Source organism: Carassius gibelio, chromosome B7, assembly GCF_023724105.1.
Source record: "Carassius gibelio isolate Cgi1373 ecotype wild population from Czech Republic chromosome B7, carGib1.2-hapl.c, whole genome shotgun sequence".
In the NCBI taxonomy this organism is placed as follows: Eukaryota; Metazoa; Chordata; class Actinopteri; order Cypriniformes; family Cyprinidae; genus Carassius; species Carassius gibelio.
In genome coordinates this window covers 9,970,429-9,997,412 of record NC_068402.1, presented here as the reverse complement: position 1 = coordinate 9,997,412, position 26,984 = coordinate 9,970,429, and the positions used below count along the sequence as shown (strand labels likewise).

At 36.1% G+C, this 26,984-nt stretch overlaps 4 protein-coding genes across 5 annotated transcripts in view; all 4 read left to right on the top strand.

Moving 5' to 3' along the window:
• pcsk6 (proprotein convertase subtilisin/kexin type 6) overlaps positions 1-2,750 on the top strand; it is a 71,067-nt gene extending 68,317 nt beyond the window's left edge. The window contains exon 21 of the mRNA XM_052561505.1: positions 1,190-2,750. Within this exon, the coding sequence (XP_052417465.1) occupies positions 1,190-1,290 (101 nt within the window). The 3' untranslated portion in view covers positions 1,291-2,750. The remainder of the gene's footprint in view (positions 1-1,189) is intronic.
• Positions 2,751-5,900: 3,150 nt separating this feature from the next.
• On the top strand, positions 5,901-10,938 carry snrpa1 (small nuclear ribonucleoprotein polypeptide A'). Its single transcript, XM_052561407.1, has 9 exons — positions 5,901-6,141; positions 6,225-6,372; positions 6,945-7,023; positions 7,117-7,163; positions 7,254-7,356; positions 8,008-8,087; positions 8,397-8,469; positions 9,926-10,019; positions 10,515-10,938. Exons 1-9 carry the CDS (start codon positions 6,060-6,062, stop codon positions 10,661-10,663), a joined length of 855 nt encoding a protein of 284 aa, XP_052417367.1. The 5' UTR covers positions 5,901-6,059; the 3' UTR covers positions 10,664-10,938.
• Positions 10,939-11,766: 828 nt separating this feature from the next.
• Positions 11,767-15,417, top strand: LOC127962013 (selenoprotein S-like). Of its 2 annotated transcripts, none has more exons than XM_052561408.1 (6): positions 11,767-12,030; positions 13,068-13,199; positions 13,298-13,404; positions 13,475-13,564; positions 13,954-14,026; positions 14,775-15,417. In XM_052561408.1, the coding sequence occupies exons 1-6, from the start codon at positions 11,952-11,954 to the stop codon at positions 14,852-14,854; spliced, it is 561 nt and encodes a 186-aa protein (XP_052417368.1). In that variant the 5' UTR covers positions 11,767-11,951; the 3' UTR covers positions 14,855-15,417. The 2 variants fall into 2 exon arrangements, with proteins under 2 accessions (XP_052417368.1, XP_052417369.1); XM_052561409.1 differs by having other exon boundaries at positions 11,808-12,030; positions 13,957-14,026.
• Positions 15,418-17,038: 1,621 nt separating this feature from the next.
• chsy1 (chondroitin sulfate synthase 1) overlaps positions 17,039-26,984 on the top strand; it is a 57,242-nt gene continuing 47,296 nt past the window's right edge. The window contains exons 1-2 of the mRNA XM_052561219.1: positions 17,039-17,771; positions 20,721-21,216. Of these exons, the coding sequence (XP_052417179.1) occupies positions 17,461-17,771; positions 20,721-21,216 (807 nt within the window). The 5' untranslated portion in view covers positions 17,039-17,460. The remainder of the gene's footprint in view (positions 17,772-20,720; positions 21,217-26,984) is intronic.

The following is a 26,984-nucleotide window of genomic DNA, read 5'->3' as shown; positions in this document are numbered from 1 at the left end:
TTAGATGAAGTATAAATCTCAATTTTGAGATTTGAACTGTTATGACTGATTTTGTGGTCCAGGGTCACATATAATACAGATATATTAGAAACAGAGCCATCAGCAGAGCACTGGAGCTGCTGGAATGATTCACGTCTCACTTAATCTCTCCCCCTCAGCAGTCACAGTCTTAATTGCTAAAATGAATTTAGATCATCTCATTCATAATCAAATTCATCTTTCTCTCTCTTAAGATCAAGATGTGAATATTGTGTTTTGTGAATGATTTATTGAGTAGAATCAGTCATTGGGTCTCATTCACTAAATATGCGTAGGCACAGATTTTTGCGTGAAATGTGCGTACGGACGTTTTCACGAATAAATCATCAAAACTAAATTCATCAAAAACTTTCGTACTAAAATTTATTCTAAATGTACGAAAAGATTCAAGAACAACTTATACCACACGTACGCAATAATCATGTATAAAGGCCTTATAAGCATGTGTTAAGAACCCTATATAATTAGATGTTATTGATAAATTATAATTACAGTTCCAATTATGTGTATATATATATATATATATATATATATATATATATATATATATATATATATATATATATATATATATATATATATATATATATAATTAAATTATATATAATCATTTAGAAGACTCCAAATTCACTAACAGAAGAACGAGTTTAAGAACAAGCTCATGTGCATACGCACGTGTTGCGAATTAGGCGGAAAGTTCTCGTGAGAAGTTCAAATGTGCTTATAAATAAGAAAATTGTACGCAAAAATTTGTGAATGAGACCCATTGTTTGTGAATCAAGCTAATAATTAATCAATTATTTGTGTATTTATATTTATACATATGAACACACATTTTATTGTATTTGTATTTATTATTTTTTCATATTAAGTTTTGCGAGGATTCAAGTGTAGGGCATTTGGGTTTCATCCTAGACTTTACATCCTAGACATTCATTTAAGAACGGTTCACTGAAAGGTTCTTTGGGTAACCAAAACGATTCTTCTGTGACATCCCTATAAAAATATTTATTGAGAAAAATACTCGCTTTGAGGCAAAGGTAAGAAACTCTTGAGCGTGACGTTCAAGCTCACCAGGATCATTCAGATCTGCGATGAGTTTGCTAAATAGACATGAGTGAGAACTGAACTTTCTCTTTGTCTTTCCCAGCGGATGAAGTGTTCTGCGAGATGGTCAAGTCGAACCGATTATGTGAGAAGAAGCTCTTCCGTCAGTTCTGCTGCCGGACATGTTTGATGACGGCCGGATGACAGCAAGAGAAGAGGCCAACGGACTGACCTCCTCTTTTTTTGTTGGTTGTATTATCTAATGTACATTTTAAACTAGTTATACTGTGATTATTAAAGGAATAATTCACAAAAAATGAACATTTGCTGAGAAATAAACTAATCCTCAGTCAATCCATGATTAGTTTGTTTCCCAATCAGAACAGATTTGGAGAAATGTTGCATTACATCACTTGCTCACCAATGGATGCTTTGCAGTGAATGGGTGCCGTCAGAATGAGATTCCAGCTGATACAGCTGATAAAACATCACAAGTAATCCACACCACTCCAGTCCAACAGTTAACATCTTATAAAGTGAAAACTTGCATGTTTCTAACTTAAGATAAGTCCTTTATTCATAATATTGCTTTTATGAATCTGGAGAGAAATATGCATAGATCAGCAACCATGGATCAGAACAGTTCAACAGATGATGGTCTTTTTCACTGGAGGAAGTCTTATCACTGATTGTGGATTCACAGTTTGGCCAAATGTGCCAGTTTAAAATTAAAACGGCTCAAATATGGATTTGTTTCTTACAAACACACAACACAAGATGTGAAGGACTTGGTGGACTGAAGTCATGAGTCTTGCCACTCCAGTCCATCAGTTAATGCCTTGTAAAACGAAAAGAAACAAATCGATCATTAAAGCACTTTAACCTAAAACATCACTTTCAACTAAAATGAGTGCTCTATCCATAATGTTGCTTTCTCCAACGAAAAAGTTATCTTTTCTGAATCAAGAGAGAAATATGCACAGATCCATCACAGCAAAAACAGTCTAAAGTTATTATAGGCTAGTATTTTCCCCAGAAGCCACGATTTAAAATTAAAACTGTTTGCCATTGTGATGTTTTTATCAGCTGTTTGGACTCTCATTCTGACGGCACACATTCACTGCAGAGCATCCATTGATGAGCAAGTGATGTGATGCTACATTTCTCCAAATCTGTTCACAGTAAGGCACAAACTCATCCACATCTTGTATGGCCTGTGGCTGACTACATTCTCAGCGGTGAACTATTCCTTTAATGACCGAAATAATACTCCTCATTTCAAGAAGACCCTGTTAGGGTGCTATTTGATTTAAACAAGATATATTTTTAAGGTTGTCTGTTTTTTAAACATGCAGTACATGTATAAATCGCTTCTTTTTTTATTCAAAGACATCACTCAGAATTATGATATAACTGTATATGAGAGAAGCTGTACTCATTAACGATTATGTGATTTCCAGCGAGAATGATTACGTTGGAGAATGCCAGATAACAATTGGAGTGAAACTGCAATGTTAAGAGAGACATTAAGCTTTTAAATCACAAGAGCGATCGAGAAATATGACACTGTACATTTTAAACTGTGCATCTAATGGTGTTTTAGATATCTGAAGGTGGAATGAATCCATGAAAGCTCTGAAATATAAACCTTTCCTTGATGAAAATGTGTGGCAAAGCCTGTTTTTTTCCCACAGTGAGGATGCATGTGTCTGGTGTTTTGCACTTTAGCTTTAATGATCATTTGTTTGTTTAGGTTTCCAGTATTTTTCCATGTTCTGATATCAGAGCTTATAAATATTTATATTGGGCCTGACTATTTGCAATGCATCTTTGTGAACAGTCCGAGTCTGACCAACAGTGACCCGGTGATGCTTTGACTGCAACGTCCCGAAGGGCATTTGATGAACACACACACACACACACTGATCATTGCAGTGAAGCTTCACAGCTGCTCTTAATACCATCTGCATACAGACGAACCCGTGACACATGTTCCTCATCGTGATGTTACTGAACTCTTCAAGCTTCAGTGAATCTCTTTAATGATTCTGAAGTCACTTTGTGTGAAAACACCACACGACTGATAATAACCAGTATCATTCATAACTGCGTGCATAACATAATGCTTTATTAATGAGCCCAGAACTATGATGATAATGTGCTGTTCGATCATTATTGTTCATTATCATTGCATTTTAACACTTTAGATTAGGGAACACTCTTGCTAGTAGCATGCATATTGCTAGAATATTGGCTGTTTATTAGTTCTTTCTAAAGCAAATATTGAGAGGTCTTATTCTGCATGAACATCTTTTAGCTCACTCCATATTCTAATTACTACAACAACTATCAATAAGCAGCAAATTTGGAGTTTAATATAGTATTTTCTAATCTGAAGTGTTACCCAGGTATTATATAAAGATGAAATGTGTGCATTTGATTGCTCTGATGATGTTTATAATTCTTAGTGGCGTCTTATGCATAATCATCAACTTTGTCTTAAGATGTTTCTCCACAAAAGAAATAAAAAGACTAATGAGTCAACCGTTGATGTATAAAATGTGAAAAACACTCCAATCACAGCTGTATGCACGCACACACACGCGTTTTATGCATAACTATCATCTTTATCTCAGATGTTTCTCTTGAAGGAATAATATGAATCCATTGTTTTCACGCAGTCAGAGTATAAAGCTGTAATGAACGTGGGCAGTGGTTCAGATTATTCAGTTATTAAAGAATTTGGTGAGAAACAGTTGAGTCCTTCCTGATGATTTTGTCTTGTCATGTTTCTAAACTTGAGCAGCATTTGAGACAGTTCTGCGATCTCTGAATCGCTGGAGAATACATGTGAGATTACTGGGGTCTTTTTCACAGAGAAAGATCATTTGAAATCTGATCGATGTGCTCAACCTTGTCATATAAACCTGTGAAATACAAACAAAAAATTATAATAACCCTATAATCCTATGTATCATATTTAATATCTAAGGCCTTTAAATTGTCGAAATGATCAAAAGTTTGCTGAAAACCCTGTTGCACTCAATCTACATGCCTTCTGTCATCTCACTGATACATGTTTAGCAGGTAAAAGTTCATTATAATTGCATACATCCACCCTCATGCTTTACGTATTTTTTATTTATTTTTCTTTCGCTGTGAAATCAAACTGATTTATGAAATAAACTAAGAATAACTGTAAGCAGTATTTCAAGGTGAATTTGATCATCAGGCTTTTAAGGAACGTATTTGTTCATCTCTCAAACATTATTATATTTATTGCATTGCATACACTTTCTTTAAAGGCTTTGATCATAAAACTAAGCATTTAAATATCATCTTACTAAAACATTATTTGGAGATATAGAGTGACAGCTGATAATTATATGTATTTTATACTGTTAGAAAGATCTCACTGATTTACATTACAAGCATCAGAAGTCTGAATATTTGCAATGTAGCTGATTATATGGTGTATTTATTTTTTATTTTTTTGTCAAAGTTAAAACTAAGACTAGTTTACCTAAAGGCCTATTGCATATGTATTATACTTTAACAACTCAGGAACTCAAACATCAGGAATGCTTCAGTAACATTTTTTTCTTCTGGGACATTAGTGTCAACATTTTTCTTTACATTAGATACAGGTCACATTAAAACTGCCTTCTTCATCGGTTATTTATTTTTTTGCTATAGTTCATCTAATGATAATGATATACAGACTTTCATACCGAAAACATCTGCTGAACTTTATCAACCTGTCGTTTCTGAAAATCTCCTAAAACAACCCCCCCACCTCCACATCTGGTCAGAGAATCAGATGCAGAGCTGGAGATTATTTAGAAATGAGAGATGTTGAGATGACTGGTTCGTCAGAGGAATCAAGCAAATGTTAATCACACCATCTGTGGATGTCAGTTTATTTTATACAACTTCAAGACATTTAAACGAGGAAGAGGAGAAACTAACTTAGATCAGCAGTACTGTGCTGCACTCTGCTGGACTCTTGAGGGATCGTTGGGGATGTTTGTTCTTGTTTTAGGCCTACCGTTGTGTTCATTTTGTATTTATCTCTATTTTCCCACTTCTGGTTTCACAAAATACTAGAAGGGGTCCGTATTGTGCGATACAAACTCAGAGATGAGAGAAAAAAGTCAGAAGAAAAAAATTACATTTTTAATTTAATGTAATTTAATTTAATTTTACCAGTCTCATAAACACGATTCAGTCATTTCATGTGCAGTTTTTTTTATTGTTACAAATTTAAATAATTAAATGCATAATAGCCATAAAAAGTTACTCTAACCTTGAGAGAAAGTTCAAGATAAAATGTTAAGATGTTACAGAAGGTTAAATTTATAAACTGAACATTTCGTACATTTGTTTTATTTATAACCTACAGCAAATAACATCTGCCAGGGTAGATATGTTGAGTATTGTGATACACTGGATTTTCATCATGGATAGTTTGTATTTTAATTTTTAGTCTGTTTAGACCTTTGGATTAGCAACCAAAGGTGGTAAACATAAAAGACTAATAAACCTTATGATATAATAATTGTATTGTATTAATTATATATCATGTATGTACTATATTATAATTTGAACTTAACTAGTATTTGCAAATCCTTTTTTCTAAATACATATCTGCTAAAATGTTAGGGTCAATTTTTTTTTTTTTTTTTTTTTTTTTTTACAATTAACACCTTATTTAATACCTCTCTTTCTTTTATGTAACTGCACTGCAGACGCTAACAAGCGTGTAGACTGTTCGCGCATTTCCCCTCCAGTCCCCCTGATGGCGCTGCAGTTTTCTTGAGGATGTAGCGTTTGTCTCGAGAAGAACAGAACAGACGATTCCGTTTGGCGGCAGCGTGTGTGCGAATGCTAGACGTTCGCAATAAACATCTGATTAAACTAATTTCTCGCTGCTCAGACTCGTTTCTCACAGTTTGTTCCTCTCGGCGGAAGACATGGTGAAGCTGACTGCGGAGTTAATCGAGCAAGCGGCGCAGTATACCAACCCTGTGCGGGACAGAGAGCTCGACCTGCGCGGTGAGGCCAGCGCCTGCATTCATAGGTGAATCACTGCTTTATGTGCGTTACTGTACGAATAACTCCAGATGATGTGTTTGTAGGCTATAAGATCCCTGTGCTGGAGAATCTGGGCGCCACACTCGATCAGTTTGATACCATTGATCTGTCCGACAATGAGATCAGAAAACTGGATGGGTTTCCGCTGCTGAAGAGACTCAAAACACTGCTGCTGAACAACAACCGGATCTGGTGAGGGAACCAGTAACTTATCTTGTACACTGTCTATCCTCGTATTTGTCCCTGGACCACTAAACCAGTCAGTTTTTTTGAAATTGAGATTTATATGATGCATCATAAATAAGCTTTTCATTAATGTTTGTTAGGATAGGGCATTTTTTGGCCGAGATACAACTAACGTTAATTGCAAATCTGGAATCTTGAGGGTGCATTGCAAAAAAAAATTAATATTGAAGAAATCGCCTTTAATGTTGCTCAAATGAAATCCTTATTAATGCATATCTCTAATAGAAAATGTTTTGATAATATTTACAGTATGAAGTTTAGTAAATAGCTTAATGGAACATGATATTAATATCCTAGTGGCTTTTGGCATAAAAGAAAAATCATTCAATTTGACCTATACAATGAGTGTTTGGCTTTTCCTACAAATAAACCCATGCTGCATATGTCTGCTTTTGTCCTCAAGGGTCACATAAGGACACGTTCTACACTGTTTGTTATCTAATCATAGCCTGCTTCTCAGTACTGTTTTTGCAAACACACATTAATGTTATTCCTCTGTTGCACATCTTACCAAACAGTCGATTTGGAGAGAATCTGGAGCAGGCTTTACCAAACCTGAAGGAGCTCATTCTCACAAGCAACAACATTCAAGAACTGGTGAGTCCAGCCATAGATCTGCATCTATGCACAATAATCAGTCTTTGAGCTTTCCTGAAGGGTGATGGAGTGGTTGTTTCTGGTTCTTAACAGGGTGATTTGGATCCTTTGGCGACTGTGAAATCACTGACCCTCCTCAGGTACCTGCTGGATAAACAGCTGCTTTACACACTGTATGATGTTTTAATGTTTTCACTTGAGGTAAAAGGAGCTGTTTTTCTGTTCTATAGTCTCCTCAGGAATCCAGTTACCACCAAGAAACATTACAGATTATATGTCATCAATAAAATCCCACAGATCCGAGTTCTGGACTTCCAGAAGGTCAAACTCAAGGTGTGATGAAATGTTGTTGTTGTTTTTTTAACTGTGCTACCATTCAAAAGATAAAAAAAAAAAAAGAATAATTTTATTCAGCACGGATGTTTTAATTTGATAAAGATAAAAAAAGCTATTCTTTTGAATTTATTTATCTCTGTTCATTCAGAATCCTGTATGAAATGTATCATGATTTTCACAAAAATATGAAGCAGCACAACTGTTTCATACATTGTTAATAATAAGAAATTATATTTGCGCAGCAGATCAGCTAATAAATATGATTTTCTGAAGGATCATGTGACACTGAAGACAGGAGTAATGATGCTGAAAATTCAGCTTTGATCACAGGAATAAATTACATTTTAAAATATATTCTCATAGAAAATTGTTATTTGAAATTATATTATGTATTTCATAATATTAGTTTATAATTCCTGGAAGATTCATCAGTTAACATTTAGTTTTCTGCTTATCACTGTAGTGTCACTCTGGGCCCTGTTCTTCATAGTTTGCGTAGTACATCTGATGTTATAGCAATAATTAGTTTTTTAAATGCACATGTGGATTGAGTTGGTTGGGTTGAGATCATCCAGTACCGCACGTTTGAAGAACAGGGTCGTGGTCTGTTGTGAACATCTGCTTTAACTCTCTGATGTATCACCGTAGGAACGGCAGGAGGCTGAAAAAATGTTCAAAGGCAAACGAGGTGCTCAGCTTGCAAAGGATATTGCCAAGCAAACCAAAACGTAAGATGAAAGTCCTTGATCAAGCACAGCTCTCCCGAATCACTGGACTGTGGAAGTTCTGAACCCGACTGCCCAGAGAATGAAAACTGACTCTGAATTGGCTGTTAAAACCTAAATGTCCATGTCAAACTTCAGCAGTGTTTCTCAGGGGAGCTGGCCCAAGGCTTTTCTGTCTCGTATCAGTTTATTCACATTGATAAGATACTCCAGATACTACACTCTGATTGTGGGAACAGCGGTTGAAGGGCTGCAGAGGCGTGTAAACGCGGTTACATTGTCTGAACACCAAATGTCTTCTCTTGCTCTCAGGTTTACTCCAGGAGCAGCACTTCAGACCGAGAAGAAAACCGGACCATCAGCTGCAGATGTTGAAGCCATCAAGGTACGGAAGAACTGAATTAACACACATACATATATATAAGGGGTGTGATGAGATCCGATGTGTCTCGTGAGAACGTGAATATATACTCACCCAGACCTTTCAAATATATTTGCATTACACTTGCCCTTTCAACAGTGGTGGTATGTAAGATATTATGTTCACATCAGGCAAGTGGATGCATGATAAGCGGGAAAATGACACCGTGTAGTGTTTATCCAGTCATAAAAACAGAATTCAGTTTAATGCGGAATTTCACGGAATTAGTCAAACTTTGAATGAATAAATCAGTCAAAAGTAGGTGATTACACTTAAATCAAATCCCGATATGTTTCTGTAAATATACAGCCGTAAAAGACGATTTAAGTATGAATCCTGCATGTTCCCCTATACATTTCATCACTGAGGATTTCTTTAAAAAATATTAATAATAATAATTTTTGTGAACCCAGTCTAGTGTCTCGTCTCATGGGATAAGTGTCTCGTCACACCCCTTTGTAAACACATACTGCATACAGGGCTTTCAGCTAGAAAATAAAACAAAAGTATACTAATTAGGGGGATTGTCCCATAATAAAGCCACAGCACAGTAAAAACCAAAAGATTAAGCAATCTTAAAATATACATATGAATAAAGATTAAATATTTATGAATTATATATATGTTTACATATATATTATCTATGTAATCTGGCAGGTAACCTTTGTAGCAGTGGACCGTTCATGCACTTTGGGTTATGATATTTTTTTTTGCATATTACAAATATCACTAAAAACATTGCTGTTTTGTAGAAAACTAAAATGACACAAATCTCTACAAGTATGCCTAAAAATGACCTACAGAACTTTGGCCCTTCAGAAAAGTTATTGCATGAGGAAAAAACTATTTTAGTATTATTTAATAGTATTGATTAATATAGATTATTTTAATCTGCTATTAAATATTATTTATTGTAAAATAAGTGCTGACAGTGCATTTGTGTACCGACATGTTTGACATTAGGGTTTTTAAATTATAGAATCTAATATTCTATTATATACTGAAGTATATTCTATAATGTCAGTATTTTTAAAAAAAAAAACAGTATTATTGTGAAATAATGTCATTTGACTATTTTAAATTGTAGTTTATTCCTGTGATTCAAATCTGAATTTGAGTGTCACGTGATCCCACAGAAATCATTGATTATTATCAGTGTTGAAAACAGTTGTGCTGTTTTATAGTTTTGTGGAAACCTGATAACATTTTTAAACAGGATGTTGTAATGAATAGAGGATTCGAAAGAATGGCATTACTTAAAAATGGAGATCGTTTTTAACATAAATGTCTTTTGTCACTTTTGATCTATGTAATGCATGCTTGCTGAATAAAAGTACTTTAGTGTCAGTTTCTTGTGTAATTCATATAAGTTGTTGATGTCCTGATGTAATACCATGTCACTTGTGTTGTTTGTGTGTAGAATGCTATTGCTAATGCCACATCACTGGCTGAAGTTGAGCGGCTGAAGGGATTCCTGCAGTCCGGACAGATCCCGGGACGAGAGCTGAGATCAGGTGTTACTTTTAATATGCATTTACACACAAACATATATTATTCAGTAATTGCAAGTGATGGAAAAGTGCTGGAAATTAATTATTGGGAACCCTGTGTGTAGCTCAGTTTAGCTGAACCCTGATGCAGCGATCTATGCGTTTTGCTTGGATACAGTGAGAAAGTGTTTTTCTGAGGGGGTACCATATTTTCCGGACCGTAAGTCACACTTTTTTTCATAGTTTGGCTGGTCCTGCGACTTATAGTCCGGTGGCGACTTATTTATCAAAATTAATTTGACATGGTTCTAAATAAATGCGACTTATAGTCAAGTGCAACTTATGTTTTCCTCGTCATGATGTATTTTTGGACTGATGCGACTTAAACTTAGGTGTGACTTATAGTCCGAAAAATACGGTACTTGTGTAAATAAAGCACATAAATGGCACGTATTTGGTTTCCTTATACAGATTAAACATGATTACGCTTCTCACATGTGTTTTATTTGTCTTTTTCAGGAGCGTCTGACATGGTGGAGGAAGAGGAGGAGGAGGTCCAGGAGGAGATGCAGGAGCCTGTGCCCATGTTTGAGGACATGGAGGGAGCAGAGGGAGAGAACCCAGACCATGAAGACATGCAGGAAGACGTGCATATGAACGGATCGTAGATGTGTTCGCGATCGTTGTTGATGTTTCAGATGCATTTATGCTTTTTGACGCTGTGTTTGACTGGCCTCGTTTTTTTTTCTTTTTTGTAAATTAAAGTACATTAAACATTTGTTATTCGATTAAAAATGATGTGAATTTCCCCCCTCTGTTTATGTATATCTGAACGTGGTCAATCATTTTTTGTTTATTTTCTTTTTTCTAATATTTTGTGACTCAAAACTTGTGGCCAACGTTAAAGACTGGAAAATTAAAATATATTAATTCCTTATGATTATTTACAGTGTGTTCAGTGTTCTCAATCAAGCTCTAAATGCATGCCACATTTCTTGCCTAATTATTTTCCCAAATGTTTTGTAAATGGTTAGGAAATCAATGATATGATATAGGACTCAGAGTTTTTTTTTTTCAGGTTTACAATATATATATAATTTAGATAGTGAAGCCACATGTGAGGAATCCCATTCTAAAATTTAAAATACATCTATATGTTGTATGAATACCTTTTATTGAAAATGTCTTTTTTTTAATGTGTAAATATTACTTAAAATATTTAGTTTTCATCAAATCTTTGATAAATAGCTTGCATAGCACTTCATATGTTTGTAAACCATTAGGAAATCAACGATATGATATGAGACGTTTTAATATTACATTTAAAATACTTAGTTTTTCTAATAACTAATTTTATTTTTCTAAAACGTATTCTAGCCTTCTCTTATGCCTCGTAAAGTTTTAGATTTAGCTTTATGAGTACTTCTAAAACTTTTTAACTGTACAGTTACTTGGACTAACCATTAAACGTACTTAGAGCCCAAAGTAAGTTATCTGTGTTCTCTATTTCAACATTTAAGTCTGGAGTCAAATAGTACGCATGTTTTTCTGCTTTGATCTTAATCAGTCCTAGTAGGTGTCCTGACATTTTATCATACCCTGTCAGATTTTCCTACGCGGGTTTACTGCGCACGCGCACATCAATATCGCGTCCTTTGTCTCATGCTAAACAACGATATTTAATGTATCTGCATTACTGTAAGGGTAGGTTTAGGGCTGGGGTAGTTGTAGACTTTAATAAAAACGCAATCTAATTGGTAGAAAATACGGGCTTCCGTAAAGCAGCAGCTCGCGCCTCCACGTCATCTTACAGCTGATTGGCTGTTGTGAATGCGGAAGTGAGTCAGTGTTTGTGTGAATCGGTAGCTCGAGTGAAGCTCAACGGAATAAAACATGCGCTAATTATTGTTTATTATCACAATAAAAAAGAAAACCAACATCTAAAGGCGCTTTAAAATGGAGGCGCAAGGTGATGCGAATGTCCGAGATGGAGAAGTTCCTCAGAACCAGGATCTTGGTTTTGTGCTGCCACCTGGTATGTAAACATGAGTTCACTGGGCTTACTGAGCTGTCCGCATTCATCAGAACTGGCATCTTATTAATGATTTCTGATCTGTGATGTGGCTTATTGAAGGACAATAGAAACAATGATTAGATTTTTTAGAGCGCAGTAATGGGGTCTGATCAGAAAATGACTAGAAGACAGAACGCTTTATAGGTCAATACGATTAGTTTCACTGTATAGATTACAGTTTGTGAATCAACATTAGTCATTCTATCTCATATCTTTAACAAGCCATTATCAAACATTAAACTATGCTTAATGAATCAACTAAATTAGCAGTCCTCTTTTTGCTTGAAAAGTGTAATTCTTTTGTTAAAATAATAAATACTTAGGATATTTTTGCTCATGGCATTTTAGGAGATATAGGGATTTAAAAATATTTCCCATAACGTAATAACTTTAACATTTCAATGAAATTTGAAGCACATTGTATAATTTTAGTTTTAAAACATTATTAGCATATTAAAAACATACACCTAGCATATAGTCAATAAAGTGTATATTTTATAAAATGATGTAAATTGATGATGTAATGATGTAAGAGCAAAGATAAAGTAGATTCTTATTATTATATGTTTATAATTTAAAAACTATATATTTTTAATGTATTTTGTTTGTAATTATTTGTAGTGATTGTTTTATTTTATTATTCAGCCAATTGAGTTTTTAATATTTGTAGTTTTTCACATCTGTTAAACGATATATATATATCTATATGTACATGTATGTGTGTGTGTGTGTGTGTGTGTGTGGGTGTGTGTGTATGTATATATGTATATAAAAGCTTTATGACATTTTGACTAATGGAATGCTTTATAATATTAATGTTATAATAGTTAATAGTGTGTAAATTTATATTTTCGACCATTAAATGTTTCATCATCAAATCTGTTACTGTTACATTTATGAACAATAATCAGTTAATAATCAGGAGTCTATTTATCATGCTTTCATAAAGTGCATATAGACTTTGCAGTGCCTGGATTGTGATTATTGTTTGTCACCAGTAATAGCTTTCCTGTCTGAGTACGGCTGGTACGCAGCGTTCGCGTGTGTGGGAGTGTATCTGCTCCTCCAGCATCTCCGCAAGAACAGATCCACAGACAGCCAGAGCTCGACTATCTCCACCAGCAGCCAAGGTCAGAACCCACAGTCACTGCTGTCTGCACATCGAGATGTTAGAGGTGTGTGTGTGTGTGTGTGTGTGATAGCAGAGGTGTGTGTGTCCCGTCTGCAGACCCGGACTCTGTGGTGCAGCGTCAGGTGGCTCTGGAGGCGTCCCGCAGGAGAATGCAGGAGGAGCAGGACGCCCGAGCAGCAGAGTTCAGAGACCGGCAGCAGAGGGTGAGTGTCACGCTGCATGCGGCGCCCGTTTGTCTTCCTCTACTCATGCTGCTTCCTCTGATCTGTTTAGCTGGAGGAGGACAAGAGAAGACAGAAAATTGAGATGTGGGAAAGCATGAAGGAGGGAAAGAGTTACAAGGGAAAGGCACAAGTTGCACAAGTAAGTCTTCTGTTACTGATGTGTCCAGGCCTCAGGTGCTGTGTTTATATCAGAGGTGTAAAAAGTACTAAGTTAAAATTTTACACAAGTGAAAGTACAAGTATCTGGTCAAAATCGTACTCGAGTAAAAATAAAAAAGTACAACTTTAAATTGTACTCCAGTATTAATTATTTCAATAAAAATATAATGTACTTTTCAAGGTGAAATAAAATTGTAAGGAGTAAAAAGTACTGTTTTTTTTTTCTTCAGAAATGTCATCAAGTAAAAGTACAAGTAGTCAGTTTAAATTGTAGTAAAGTACAAATCCCCCAAAATAATACTTAAGTACAGTAATCAAGTAAAAAGTATTTTACACCTCTGGTTTATATATAATTTCTCTCATTTCCAGCAGAGCACAGAAGAGGCCACTTCCTCCAGCTCACTGAGACCAAAGACAGATAAAAAGCCCCTTCGCAACAGTGGTACCTAAGCATTACATTTTCTCTTGTACTTCTCAGACTTCTCTTGTTTTATGCTTTTAATTTCAAAGAATAAATATATATTTTAGTGAAAGAAAACTCTGTTACAATGAAAATTGTCATGATTTAGTCACCCTCATGTCATTCCAGGTTGTTTGATTGAGGCAATTTTTGAGTGCATTAACCTAATAAATTAAACTATTTTAAACTTTTAGCCCAATATTTCACAGGGGTAATTATTCTGGTTGTTCATTTATATTGCAGTGGTATTCATTCCTGTTTCTTGTGTTTGAATGAACATTTATTTGCATTTTAAAACAATATTGCCAGATAAATATTAAATTAGATATGTATGATTAGATATTATGAGGTTTTCATTTATTTGTATATACATATTTATATATAACTATTTATATAAAAAAATAAATTAATAATGTTAAAAAGTTTTTTTTTTTTTTTACTTATTTCAAAAAGTGAAACTTTCATATATAATAGATTCATTACATGTAAAGTAAAACATTTCAGAAGTATTTTTTTATTCATTTTGATAATACGATCTTACATCTCATGAATGTCACATTTGTTTATTTTTACTGTACTTTATTTGATTTAATATTGTTATATATATATATATATATATATATATATATATAATATATTACACCATACCATGGAACACGTGTATTTATATATGTATATGTTGTTGCTTGACTAAAGTGTGTGTGTGTTTGTGCGTGTGTGTGTGTTGTAGGATACAGTCCTCTGTCTGGAGATGGAGGAGGAACGTGCTCCTGGAGACCCGGTAGGAGAGGCCCATCCGCAGGTGGATGAGGTTAAAGTGCGGTCAGACTGACCTCTGACCCTTCATAGGAACACACAAATATTATCTGAATGAAGCTATCATCTCTCATCACAGGACAATAGCAAATATGGTTACATTACATTAGGATCTTCATGCACACTTTAATTTTTTCTGGTGTCAGGCTAATTGACTTATGCGTTGTTCTCTTACACACACTCACACTCTACTGCCTGTTTGTTTGATTGACAGCTTCTAATGACGCCTCCTCATCAAAGGTATTAATACTCCTGGGGCGGGCTGATGATTTTCAGTAATAATCGTGTTCCTGTTTTTAGCTTTTTGCACTTATGAAGGCTGTGCTAAATAAACACTTAGAGAGAATACATACAAATGCAGAGTGCTATGTTTATATCATTGAAATGTTTGTATTCTGTTGTAAAAGCAGGTGGTTGGTGATGTTTAATAGCAGCCTGCTGTATGTGCTGTGAGGTCTTTGCTGTTTTCTAGAGCATTTCATTAGGACTGATGTGTCAAAGACATTGTATTGTTCTCGCTTTATAGTTTCTCAGAATAAAAATGCATACTTGCTTAATGTTTGTCTGTGTCTTATTTGTCAGGACAACAGATTTCCCTGTATTATCCTCAACTTCAAGACCATCAAAGTAACAATATATATTTTTTTTTTAATACGTAGGAAATAGGAAAGTGATCTTTAGGACAGAGAAAAAAAACATATATATATACACACACATATATTTATTATTATTACTAAATGCAAAGCAAGGTTATTATAGTTTATTCAAACCATAAAATAAAAAATATATTTTAATTAACTAAAAAAAAACAGAAATATTATATCAGAAATCATATAAAATATTATATAATTCTATATTTTTTTGAAGAAACACTCATTTTTATTTATTTTAACTTATGTATTAAAATAATAAAAGGACCAAATATTAATAAAAACCATAGATATATTTTTTCAAAAACTAAAAAAATAGACGTAATTAAACACACACACGTGTGTGTGTGTATATATATATATGTATATATATAGATAGATAGATAGATAGATAGATAGATAAACAATATTATCTTGATACTAAAATAACATTGCATAAGTTATTTAGTAGAAGTTAGGCAAAATAATATCGATGCAGTGTTGTGAAATTATTCAAATGCACCCTAATGCTCAGACATCGTGATAAATAAATACAAATTAAGTAATATATCCATCTTGTATGTTTAATATTTATCCGTATGCGTTGCGACATGAAAACACTGCAGAGGAAGGACCTGACTAAAATACAAACTAAAATCTCGCGAGGGCACACTTTATCCACTAGGTGGCGAGATTAGCACGTGATTTTAAACGGTTTCCATCACGGTTCCATAAAAGGGAGAAATTTCGTTACAAAATTATAGAATTAAGATTTAAAAAAATCATTATCTGACTATTAAATATGTAGTATAAAATTATTATATTGAATTTGAATAAAAAAAACTTATGTCTAAACGTATGTTATTGCAGTATCCAAATATAATTATGGTGAGAAAATATTTAAACAAGCCTCGAAATGATTGCTAGATTTAGTTAATAATTAAAATAAATAAATATATTAGTAAAAAAAACTAACTGTATAGCTTTTTCAGAAATAGGCAAGATAAATAAGCATTTTGTGAGGAAACGGAAAAGGCAGGTTGCACGTGAAATAATACCTCTGAAAATCTTAAACAGTTTACTCCACAATAATCCATAGATACAAAACCTTTCTTTTGTTCAGTTTAACAGACTGTTTTTTCTTTAAAAATCTTTTTTTTTTTAAATTTATTTATTGAATATTTAGCTCTCTTCAGAAGTAAATGTGCATCATCAACATCAACGTTTTACTCCGACTTAAATCTAGTTTTTAAAAGTAAACTTCTCTGAAGTTCTTTTCTAAGTCTGTAAAAACTAATAGAAAAGTGGCTTCTGGTTTTACAGATGTATTTTTTAAAATACATAATACGATTTATTAAACCAAATTCACAATATTTCCCCCCAAAATAAATAAAACTGATTACAGTTTCATGGTGAATCATATAAAATTAGTTTCAGTTCACGTGAAAAAAGACGCAAAGCTTTTCCCATGCATGAAACGTCATCAGCCAACTGTGCGCAGTCACTCCGCTCGGCCAATCAACGACGAGCTACGGCGCCTCGAGCGTGTCAAAAACCCTAGACGTTTAAGCCGCGTCGCCGCAGACGCGTTTCAAGCACTTGCGCTCACTCACAATGGCGAGATAGTCGCGAGAACGAGGATGCAGCTGCACTTCTCGAGACAGTAGACCGTTAATTTTCTCTGATTTATCACCGATTCAGGCCCGAAGCGAAGGAGATACGTTCACGAAGCCGATCGTGGCTCGCGAGGAGAGGATAGTCGGCGATTAGATGGCAGTGGCTGGTGATCTACGAGGATTGGAGCGCTGCAACGTAGTCAGCATCGGCGGTAAACGGTGATCAGCGGTGACCATGCTCGGACCCAAACCCAGCGTTCTGGACGGGACTGCAGCAGCGGGTGGCGTTTAAAAAAACCGAAGGCGTGAAGACATTAAAGACCCGAGCGAACCGGAGGTGTGAGCGTACGCTGAAATGGCAGGCAGAAGCCGCAGGTCGTGGTTCAGCGTGCTGCTGGGGCTGGTGGTCGGGTTCACACTGGCGTCCAGGCTCATCCTGCCCCGGGCCACCGAGCTAAAGAAAGCGGGTCACAAGCGGCGGGCGAGCGGTGGAGGCACGGGCGGCTGCGGAGGAGGAGCGGGGATGATGATGATGAAGAAGGAGTACGGAGGGGCGCTGATGCTCAGCACGGAGAAGCCCGCGGCGCCCCGGTCCAGCAGTTTCCTGTTCGTGGGCGTCATGACCGCGCAGAAGTACCTCAACAACCGCGCCGTGGCAGCGTACAGGTAATTCAACGCGTCTGCGTACGAAAAATCGCCATGGTAACCGTTCTTTAAGCCCCAAAACGAGTTACGACGTAACAGTTACGGTGCTTGTTTCCACTGATTCGAAGTAGAAGTAACCATTATATTCTTGTTTTTAGAAATGTTTTATTTCCGCTTTTTAGACGGCATTAACGTTATTTGTATTAAAAAAAAAGTGTATGTGCAGGCGTGGAAAATATTCGTCCGTGTACGATAAATCACCATGGAAACCGCAGTTTCTGCCGAAATGTCAGTTAGTTTTTACTTCTGTAAAGTAGAAATAATCGAATACGAGCTCTTCTTTAAAATGAATGTTGGGAACAAAAGCCAGTTTTATCGTCATAGCCACTTCTGGCATAGAATATTGAGAAGTCGGGGATAGATATTTTATTTAAACTTTTTTTAAACTTTGATAAATTTATTAGTGTATTATTAATATTGTATATATGTGTGTGTGTGTGTAGGTGGGGAAAATATTCCCAATTCTATATAGGAGAAATCACCATGGAAACTGTAATTGCTCCCGAAATCTCATAGTTAATTTGTACTTCTGTAAATTAAAAATAATTTAATACGTTATTTAAAAATAAAAACTATTTTTTTTAAAATATAGTGTTAACAGTTATTTTATGGTTATTTGATGGAGGCAGTGGATATATTGGTAAATAATGGTAAGGATGGAGAAAGACCAAGATTTTGCTGAATCATTTTATTTCTGCTGTTTAATCAGCATTATTATTAAACCGATTAATGTATGTAGAATTATCATGGTAGCCATCATTTCCTCCGAAGTGTTATTGTTTGGTAGTTTTGCTTCTGTAGTTGTTCTAATTTCATACATGGTGTTTTCCAAACTAGGAAGAGAAAACCGGGTTATGCTGAATCATTTTAAATCAGCTTTATTTCCTCTTTTGGGGTTTATAGAATAGAACAATCACCATGATTACTGTAGTTTCTGCCAAGATGTTACAGTAACTACATGATGTTAGTTCTGTGAAGGCATAATAATTGAATATTAAATCTTCAAGTAGTATATGAAGCCTTCACAATCTTCCTCTCGTTTTAGTGGCACTTATGAGTAATGCCAGTTTACCACATTACTATTATTTTTACAGGAATAGTATTTGTGTGGTACATTTGCAGAGACTGTGGTGGTTACCATTGCAATTTGCATAAGGATGGAGAGGACCGAGATGTGCTGAAGCAAGCGTTTATGTCATACGTTTAATCAGCAGTAATTCCTCGCCGGAGAGGTTTTTCGGGGTGAATTGCCGGGGTCGGCCTTGGTGGGAAAGCCATAGCATCATGGGCGTATTATGATGGCCGACTCTCTTGTTGCTGTATTTCCTACAGTTATAGTTCTGCACAGGAGCGTTTTGAAGATGTTCTCAAAGTATTGCAAAACCACATTACTTCCCCTGGTCTACTCTACAGTCTCCATTATTTATTGCATTGTTTCATTTGTATATGTAAGCAAAGATGCATGCATATTTCATACAAGAAAATGAACAAGGTTGTCTTTCACACCAGATCTTGGCTGTTTTGAGTGCTAAATGTCAGACTGACACCATGGCTGCACTGCAGAAGTGTGCAAAAGGTTAACACGATATCTCCGGGTTCCCCTTTAGTTTGCAGAGAACAGGAAGTTGGGTTTTGTTCAAATTAGATGTTGGCAAGCAGAGTGGATATTATCTGAAGGAAAACAGTGCAGCTCTTCCACGTGCTGACATGTGGGACACTGAGTGTATTTCAGAGGCCCGTGATCGCTTGTCTGCAGTGTTAAATCATGTGAATCTCCTGAAGCTCTGCTGAATTTATTCAGCTGCTGGGAGCGTCCTCCTACAGGGTCATGACAGTATTTGGCATTTTATCCTCGTGTTGAGTGCTGCATTTAGTTGATCGGTTTTCTTTCCTCATGTTTATAGTGAATCAGCTTGGGTATTTTGTTTTTAAACCATCTGAGTCATCCTAATGCTACTCTCTGCTTAATCTTTTCATCAATCTGATAATAAACCTTCGTGTTATTTCTACTCGGAAGTCTTAAAGTGCTAATGTCAATAGCACTTAGCCTAGGTTTTTGTTTGCTTGTTTGTTTGTTTTTAAATGATCAATGCTGATATTTACAGTCCATAATTAGGGTTTTCTATATTTATATGGATTTCCGTATTTTCTGACCTGAAGTATGAGCAAATCTCGAGGAGTGATTCACGGTGGAACTGTGTTCAGTTACACATGAGCAGCTCATGATCCAGTGTTTTCACTGTCCCGGGACAGCTCGGTTTGCTTTTCTAAGCAAGCACTGTGAGTTTGGGTCCAATTTGGTAATGTGCCTTTGAAACCAACCATCTTTACAAACTTGCAATGAGATTTGTTTATAAATCTGTTCAGCAGAAGAGAACCTTTAACATCTCCCTACAGTTTCTCATCAAAATAAAAGCCCTAGTTTAATGTTTGAAAGCAAGACAGCCATAAATATTAGTATCATAATTGTATTATTATAACTTTTACAATACAGTAATATTATTGCAACAGTAATATATTTTTCCATTTCATAATAATAAAAAACAGATTATTTTAAATGATGATAATTGTATTATTATTATTGTTGTTGTTGTTCAGTCATATTGTTCTTGATGTGTACAGTGATCTTGAGTGATCTGAAAGACACCTTAAATAATGTGTTATTTTTATTGTTATATTCCGTTATATATTGTTATATTGTAATTTTATTTATATTTTCCTACACATGCCTGATGATACAATTTAATGATGATGTGAGAATTGGTACACAAACTATCTAAACATTTTACACAAAATTTAATATACCCAAAACTACTTCATAACTAATATCTAAGAACATGGTTTTTGGCATTGATAAGAGGGGTTTTATTATTATTACGGTGCTCACACACACATTTCTCTATTATGTAGGACCTGGGCCAAGACCATCCCGGGAAAAGTGGAGTTTTTCTCCAGCGAGGGTTCAGACACGACGATCCCCATCCCCATCGTGGCTCTGCAGAACGTGGATGACTCCTACCCTCCGCAGAAGAAGTCCTTCATGATGCTCAAGTACATGCATGACCATTACTTGGACCAGTTCGAGTGGTTCATGCGAGCCGACGATGACGTCTACATCAAAAGCGAGAAGCTGGAGAGCTTCCTAAGGAGTCTCAACAGCAGCGAGGCCATCTTCCTCGGGCAGACGGGCATGGGAGCCCGCGATGAACTGGGCAAGCTGGCCCTTGAGCCGGGCGAGAACTTCTGCATGGGTGGCCCTGGCGTGATCATGAGCCGCGGGGTGCTGCGCAGGATGGTACCCCATATCCGCCAGTGCCTGCAGGAGATGTACACCACCCACGAGGACGTGGAGGTGGGGCGCTGCGTGCGCAGATTCGCCGGTGTCCAATGTGTCTGGTCTTATGAGGTAAGAACGTGCAATACACCTGGATTATAATTACAGGGTCAAACACTGTGATCACGTGACCGAGCAGGGTTCCATTTGCATAATTATTAGTGTCCTATATTTCCTTCAGCTCAGGCTCAACGTTTCTAATGCATATTGTTTGAAATCAGCCTCTTCATTGAACTCCCAGGGCTGCAATTTTCGGGTACTGGAAATTATAGGTTGTAGTGAATCAGAAAAGTCCTGCGTTCTTTTCACCATCGAAACTCCCGGGCGGCTTTGATGCTTCAAAGGGTTTCGACGATACCTGACCAGGTATTACAGAGAGAGCCGGACAATAGTGGAGTGCTGCCTGTCTCTGCTGTCCAGGGATGAGGGGTCTAGATCAGCTGTTTTATCAGAGCCGGTATGGGGTGACTCATAGGAAATTAAGCTTTGGACGGTGACTTTTTTTGAAAGGGTGACCTCTCACCTTGGAGAGATGAGATGAGTCATTGTCTCTTCAATGGATGGAGTCCATAATCTGCTGTGACGGCCTCTTACTCCCCTTCTCTTTTTGTGAACATGAAAAGACTGAGAAATGCTTTCATTTGCATCCAGGTGAATCTCATGCACTGTCCAGATAACATGTCCGTTTAGATTTCACACAAAAACAAAAAATGTTTTTTTTATTTGTATTTTTTTTTTTACATAATTACAAATTTGACAACTTTCCAGATGATTCCAAGACCCAGTTCTTATTACCACGATGCTTTCATTTCGAACTTCTTTTGTGATTGTAGTAATTTTTGCTTTTTGTTAGATTCTTCACATTTTTCATCCATTTATTATTTTTTATTATTCAATATGGTACAAAATTATAGGGAGGTCCCGTTAGTTAACATTAGGAACTGCAATAACTTACAATGAGCAGTACATTTGTTCCAGCGTTTATTGATCTTTGTTTACAACTGTTTATTGTTCATGGTCATGTTAGCTCAGGTTCATTAAAATGATAAATGATATTAACAAACAAACTTTTGATTTTAATAATGTCTCAGTAAATGTTGTTAATATTAACTGAGATAAATGTTTTCATTGTTAATTCATGTTAACTAATGCAGTTAAATAATTAATTTTAAATTAAATTGATGCATTTAGCAGATGCTTTTATCCAAAGCGACTTACATTGCATTCAAGCTAACAATTTTCTCCTGTCATGTGTTCCCTGGGATTCGAACCCCTAACCTTGCGCTTGCTAAGTGCAATGCTTTACCACTTGATCTACAGGAACACAATGTTAACAATGTTAAATAATGTTAAGTCTGTAACACAATATAAAATATATTAATTTATTATTTATATTTATTCATCTGCTACCATCAGTTTCTCATTACTCCAAAAACCATTCCTTCTTATTACTGGAATGTGAAAAACCTGAAATATATATTTCTATAATTCTTTAAATTACAGTATTTTGGGTCTAATAGAGTAAAAGCTACTGTTTTGCAGTATTGAAAATGTATTGAGATTGACTGTTACAAGTAAAATGATCAGGAGGCATCACAGATATGAGCCTAATTTGCTTTTTTTACCATGCAAAATGACATCATGCTCCTAAAATACAAATGGTCTTTATCATGCTGAAATATGATTTTCATTTTAGAGTGAAATGTGACCCGGGCATGTTGCTCCATCTACATCTCCAGGTGTTTACTATGGAAAAGTGAAAGGAAACTGATATTTAGTGCGGCACTTTTTTGTTTTATCTGGATTTCCTTATTTTTCTTTCAAATAGACGTTGGATTCAGTCGGATGACGTGAATCGGCTCTTTCCCATTTTCTGCTAGTTTTGAGTAAAGCACTTTGCATTTTTCTCCAACAACTCAAAAAAGTCTTTTGCGTATCGTTTAGTCTACCAAGACCATCCGTCATGGCGAGATTACCTTTTTTCCTTCTGCTCCCGATGAAGGAGCCACATGCGCGATCCGTCACCGTAAATGTGACATCGCTTTTCACAAATTTGCAAAATGGAAAAAGGAAAGGGGTGGAAAGTTATCAGAGGTGCTCCACGAGTCTTTTTCGGCTTGTGGAACCTCTGAGTCTTAAACAGTCTCCCCCGTGACTGGGGCCGCTGGGATTTTAATGTGCATTTGATGTGTGCTTTAATTACAGCCGTGCAGGATTAGTTAGAGACGGCACAGCTGGGCAACCTGCTATTAATGTTGGAGCGTTCAGCCTCTGGTTCTTTATGGACCTACTGCACTGCAAGTCTCGACGGGCCCCACGAGTAAAGTGACCTCAAAGACCTCACGGCTCAAATTGGCAGCCTGTTACTCCCCTAAATACTGATATTAAGCGTCTTTGTCTCTTTGGAGCTCCTCAGATGTGCATCTGTCTGTGCTGCCGCTCAACTTGTGTTTGTTTATGGCCAGAGCGCAAACAGTCTCATCTGAGCTCGGCTTTGGGGTCGCAGCTACTTGAGATGAGTCCTGTGCGCAATTTAAGTGGCTATAACAAAACGGACCAGTTTTCTCTGAATGCAGGTTTAGTTCTAATTTAACTGTAGAGTTACACAAATGGTTCCTTGGATTAAACCCGGGACTCGAGCCGTATCCAGAGGCCAGGATAATCACAGTGACGTGTGGGAGTTTTGCATGGACAGGCAGTCTTTTATCTAATCTTTTACAGAAGACTGATATCAAACCTTGGCAGTGCTCAGTGCCGGAGCTTGTCACCTGTGTCATATTAAAGCTGTCGATCTGGGATGCGTCCCACAGCTGCTCTGGTGTCTCTCACATGCTGACCTTGTCCTGCCCTCATCGCTGCCTTCCACATTTGAGTTTCTAAACATAACTGTTCTGTCTTTGCCACTCCTGCTGAAGTCTGCATTTGATGGGCAGTGTCTCTGGCGGGGAGTGACTGATGTAGACTGTTGTTTGGAGTCAAACATTTCGATATCAAACATCTTTATTCTGTCTCTTTTTGCTAAACATTTAATTGCTGCAGAATACCTTGAACACAAATCAGCCGGCTACTCAGACGTAAAAAAAATGGCGGTTAAATGGCGGTTATTCTCTCACAATTCTGAATAAAAAAAAATTTGACAACTAAACAAAATCTCATGAAATTTATGAGTGGAATCAATGACTTTCATTACTGGATGAATCAGTGTTTTTGAATGAATCTCTTGAATGAATCAAAGACACATACATTTTTAACAGCCCCTTTTCGCCACCTTAATAAAAGATACGCACACCGGAATTGATAGACGTATTGAAACTTTTATTTTTCAGCAAGTATCCGATTCTGGAATTGGAATTGATTTTCAACTCTCAACCCTAGATATACTACTCTTCCAAATTTTGGGATCCATAAGAATTTTATTGTTTGAAATAAAGATTTTTAGGCTTGCCATGGCTCAATTTTATTTGTTCAAAAATACAATAAATTATTATTATAATTATAATTAATCTCTCTCTCTCTCTCTCTCTCTCTCTCTCTCTCTCTCTCTCTCTCTTTTAAATATATATATTTATCAATAATTTTTTTTAATAAATCTTATTATTCTTTTATTTATTAGACCCATTTTGTCTCTTTAATAATATACAAGTGTATTCAATTTTAACATACATTTTCTAAATAAAATTTTAAATGATAAAGTTGAATTGGAACATTTGTAATGATATATTATACTAAACTTATGATATATTATACTAAACTAATATACTATATTAAAGTTTCCATCTTTGTGCTTTTTAGTAAAGCCTAGAAAGTTGTTGTGTAACACACTCTCAGGGAAAGTCCTTAAAAATCCCTTTTCTGATGCATGTTATTGAGTGTAGACCCACTGAATGCAGAAGTGAAGGCGTCTTGTTCAGCAGAGCAGTTTGGCTAATCTTTACACCAATTATATTGTCACAGATGTTCTGTCTGAACGACGTGTGGGACTTCAACTCGCAAATTACAACCGAAATAAGAGCTGTCTTAGTTATTCCAAACAAATGTGCCAATTAGGAGCGTTGTAAAGTGGTAGTTTGTTCCATTGAAAATAGCGAACAGCCCTTGAGCAAGAACAATGCAAGATGCTCCTCGCTTGTTGCGTCGTAATGTCATTGTCTCAGTCATGTGACTAAGTGATCGCTCACATTCTGACTGATATTGACAAGCCGTTCTTCAGCCATTATTTAGTTGTCAGCCCATCTGTTTGCTCAGAAAACAGCCGTAAATGGCGACACAAAGAATGGAAGCTGAAAGCCAATATTGGGCTCCATACTTTTTCCATCTGCGCCCCTTGATTTATGACTCTATTGTCACTAAACTGTCAGTGCATTTATTTGGTCAGGTCATTGTCTTGCTGGAATAGATAGAGCCTCTCAGAATCATGCACATGAAGGCCAGGGACATTTTTACTGATCAAGTCACAAAAGCACAACTGTTTTCAATGTTGATAATCAGAAATGTTTCTTGAGCAGCAACTCGGCATATTTCTAAAGAATCATGGGACACTGAAGACTGGAGAAATGATCATCTCAGAAATAAAATACATTTTAATATTATATTAAAAATGAAACAAGCTATTTCAAGTTGTAATAATAAATCACAATATTACTGTTTTTATCATATTTTTTTTTATCAAAGAAATGCAGCCTCGGTGAGCAAAAGAGACTTCTTCCTAAAACATTACTGTAAATCTTACGGCCTTCAAACTTTTTAATCCTAGTTTGTACTAGTCTTTATTTTACACTGATTTCCCATTGTCTTAGTCTTTTCTCCTTTAGTTTACACAGTGTGTGTAACGGATATGTCTTGTCTGGCCTGCAGCCAAGCCCTCGAGTCATTTTGACATCTATCCTCATGTTGGCATAGTGCCGTTACTTTGTCTGCTTCCGGTTCCCATGTAATGATGATTGCATCTGTCTGTGAGTTTTCAATGACGGGCGCGCTCATGCATGATTCAGCTCCCTGTGCGAGCACGTATTTCCATGCATCCGTTGTGTCAGTGTGACCACAGATCTGTATCATAAAGGTCATAGACATTCACTGTGTTGCAATTTGGCCAGTTGCTTTGACAGTTGATGTTAATGTTATGCAAACTGCATTTTGCTTTGGAAAAATTTTGGAGAGTTGAATTGTTTTGGCACAATTAATTGTTCACAGTAAGACCTTTTTTTTGAAAATGAGGTCTTTTTTTTATGATGGTTCCTGTGATTGGGGAAAAATGCTTTTTAAGATATGCGGATACTCAAAATATTGAGTTGTGTCATATGGCTGAAGTATGTTGATAATTTAGTTTTTTCTGCTACTTTGTGATCCAGACCTCCGTTCTCTCACCTTCTCTATGTCACATAGTATGTCAATAAGACTTGGGTTTCTTTTTCTGCTCCGACATCCACAGGTAGTCAGCCTCCCACACACATATTCTGTTCTTTGAGCTCTTGACAAACAAATGCCTGTAGTCGCGTCTATTTCTTGCCACTCGGCGAAGCCCTGAATTATACTGCCGTGCAGTCCTGTATTTTGTGGCCATTTTCATGGAATCTTTTTTGGAGATCTATGTGAGATGGGTCATTATTGCGCTCCGTTATAGTGTTTTGAGGGTGCGCAGATATGTGAAGCTTTTCTCAAAAACTCCAATAGTTTGTGCCGGAACTTCACCGCAATGTTTGTCCACCATAATAAAACAATTTTTGGGTTATTGTGCATTTTCATGCATCACTGTGGCATCATAACAATGGATGGAATTTTGTTTTCCATTTATATTTTATCTGTTTTAAAATATAATTGCCGGTAGATGGCATATAATACAG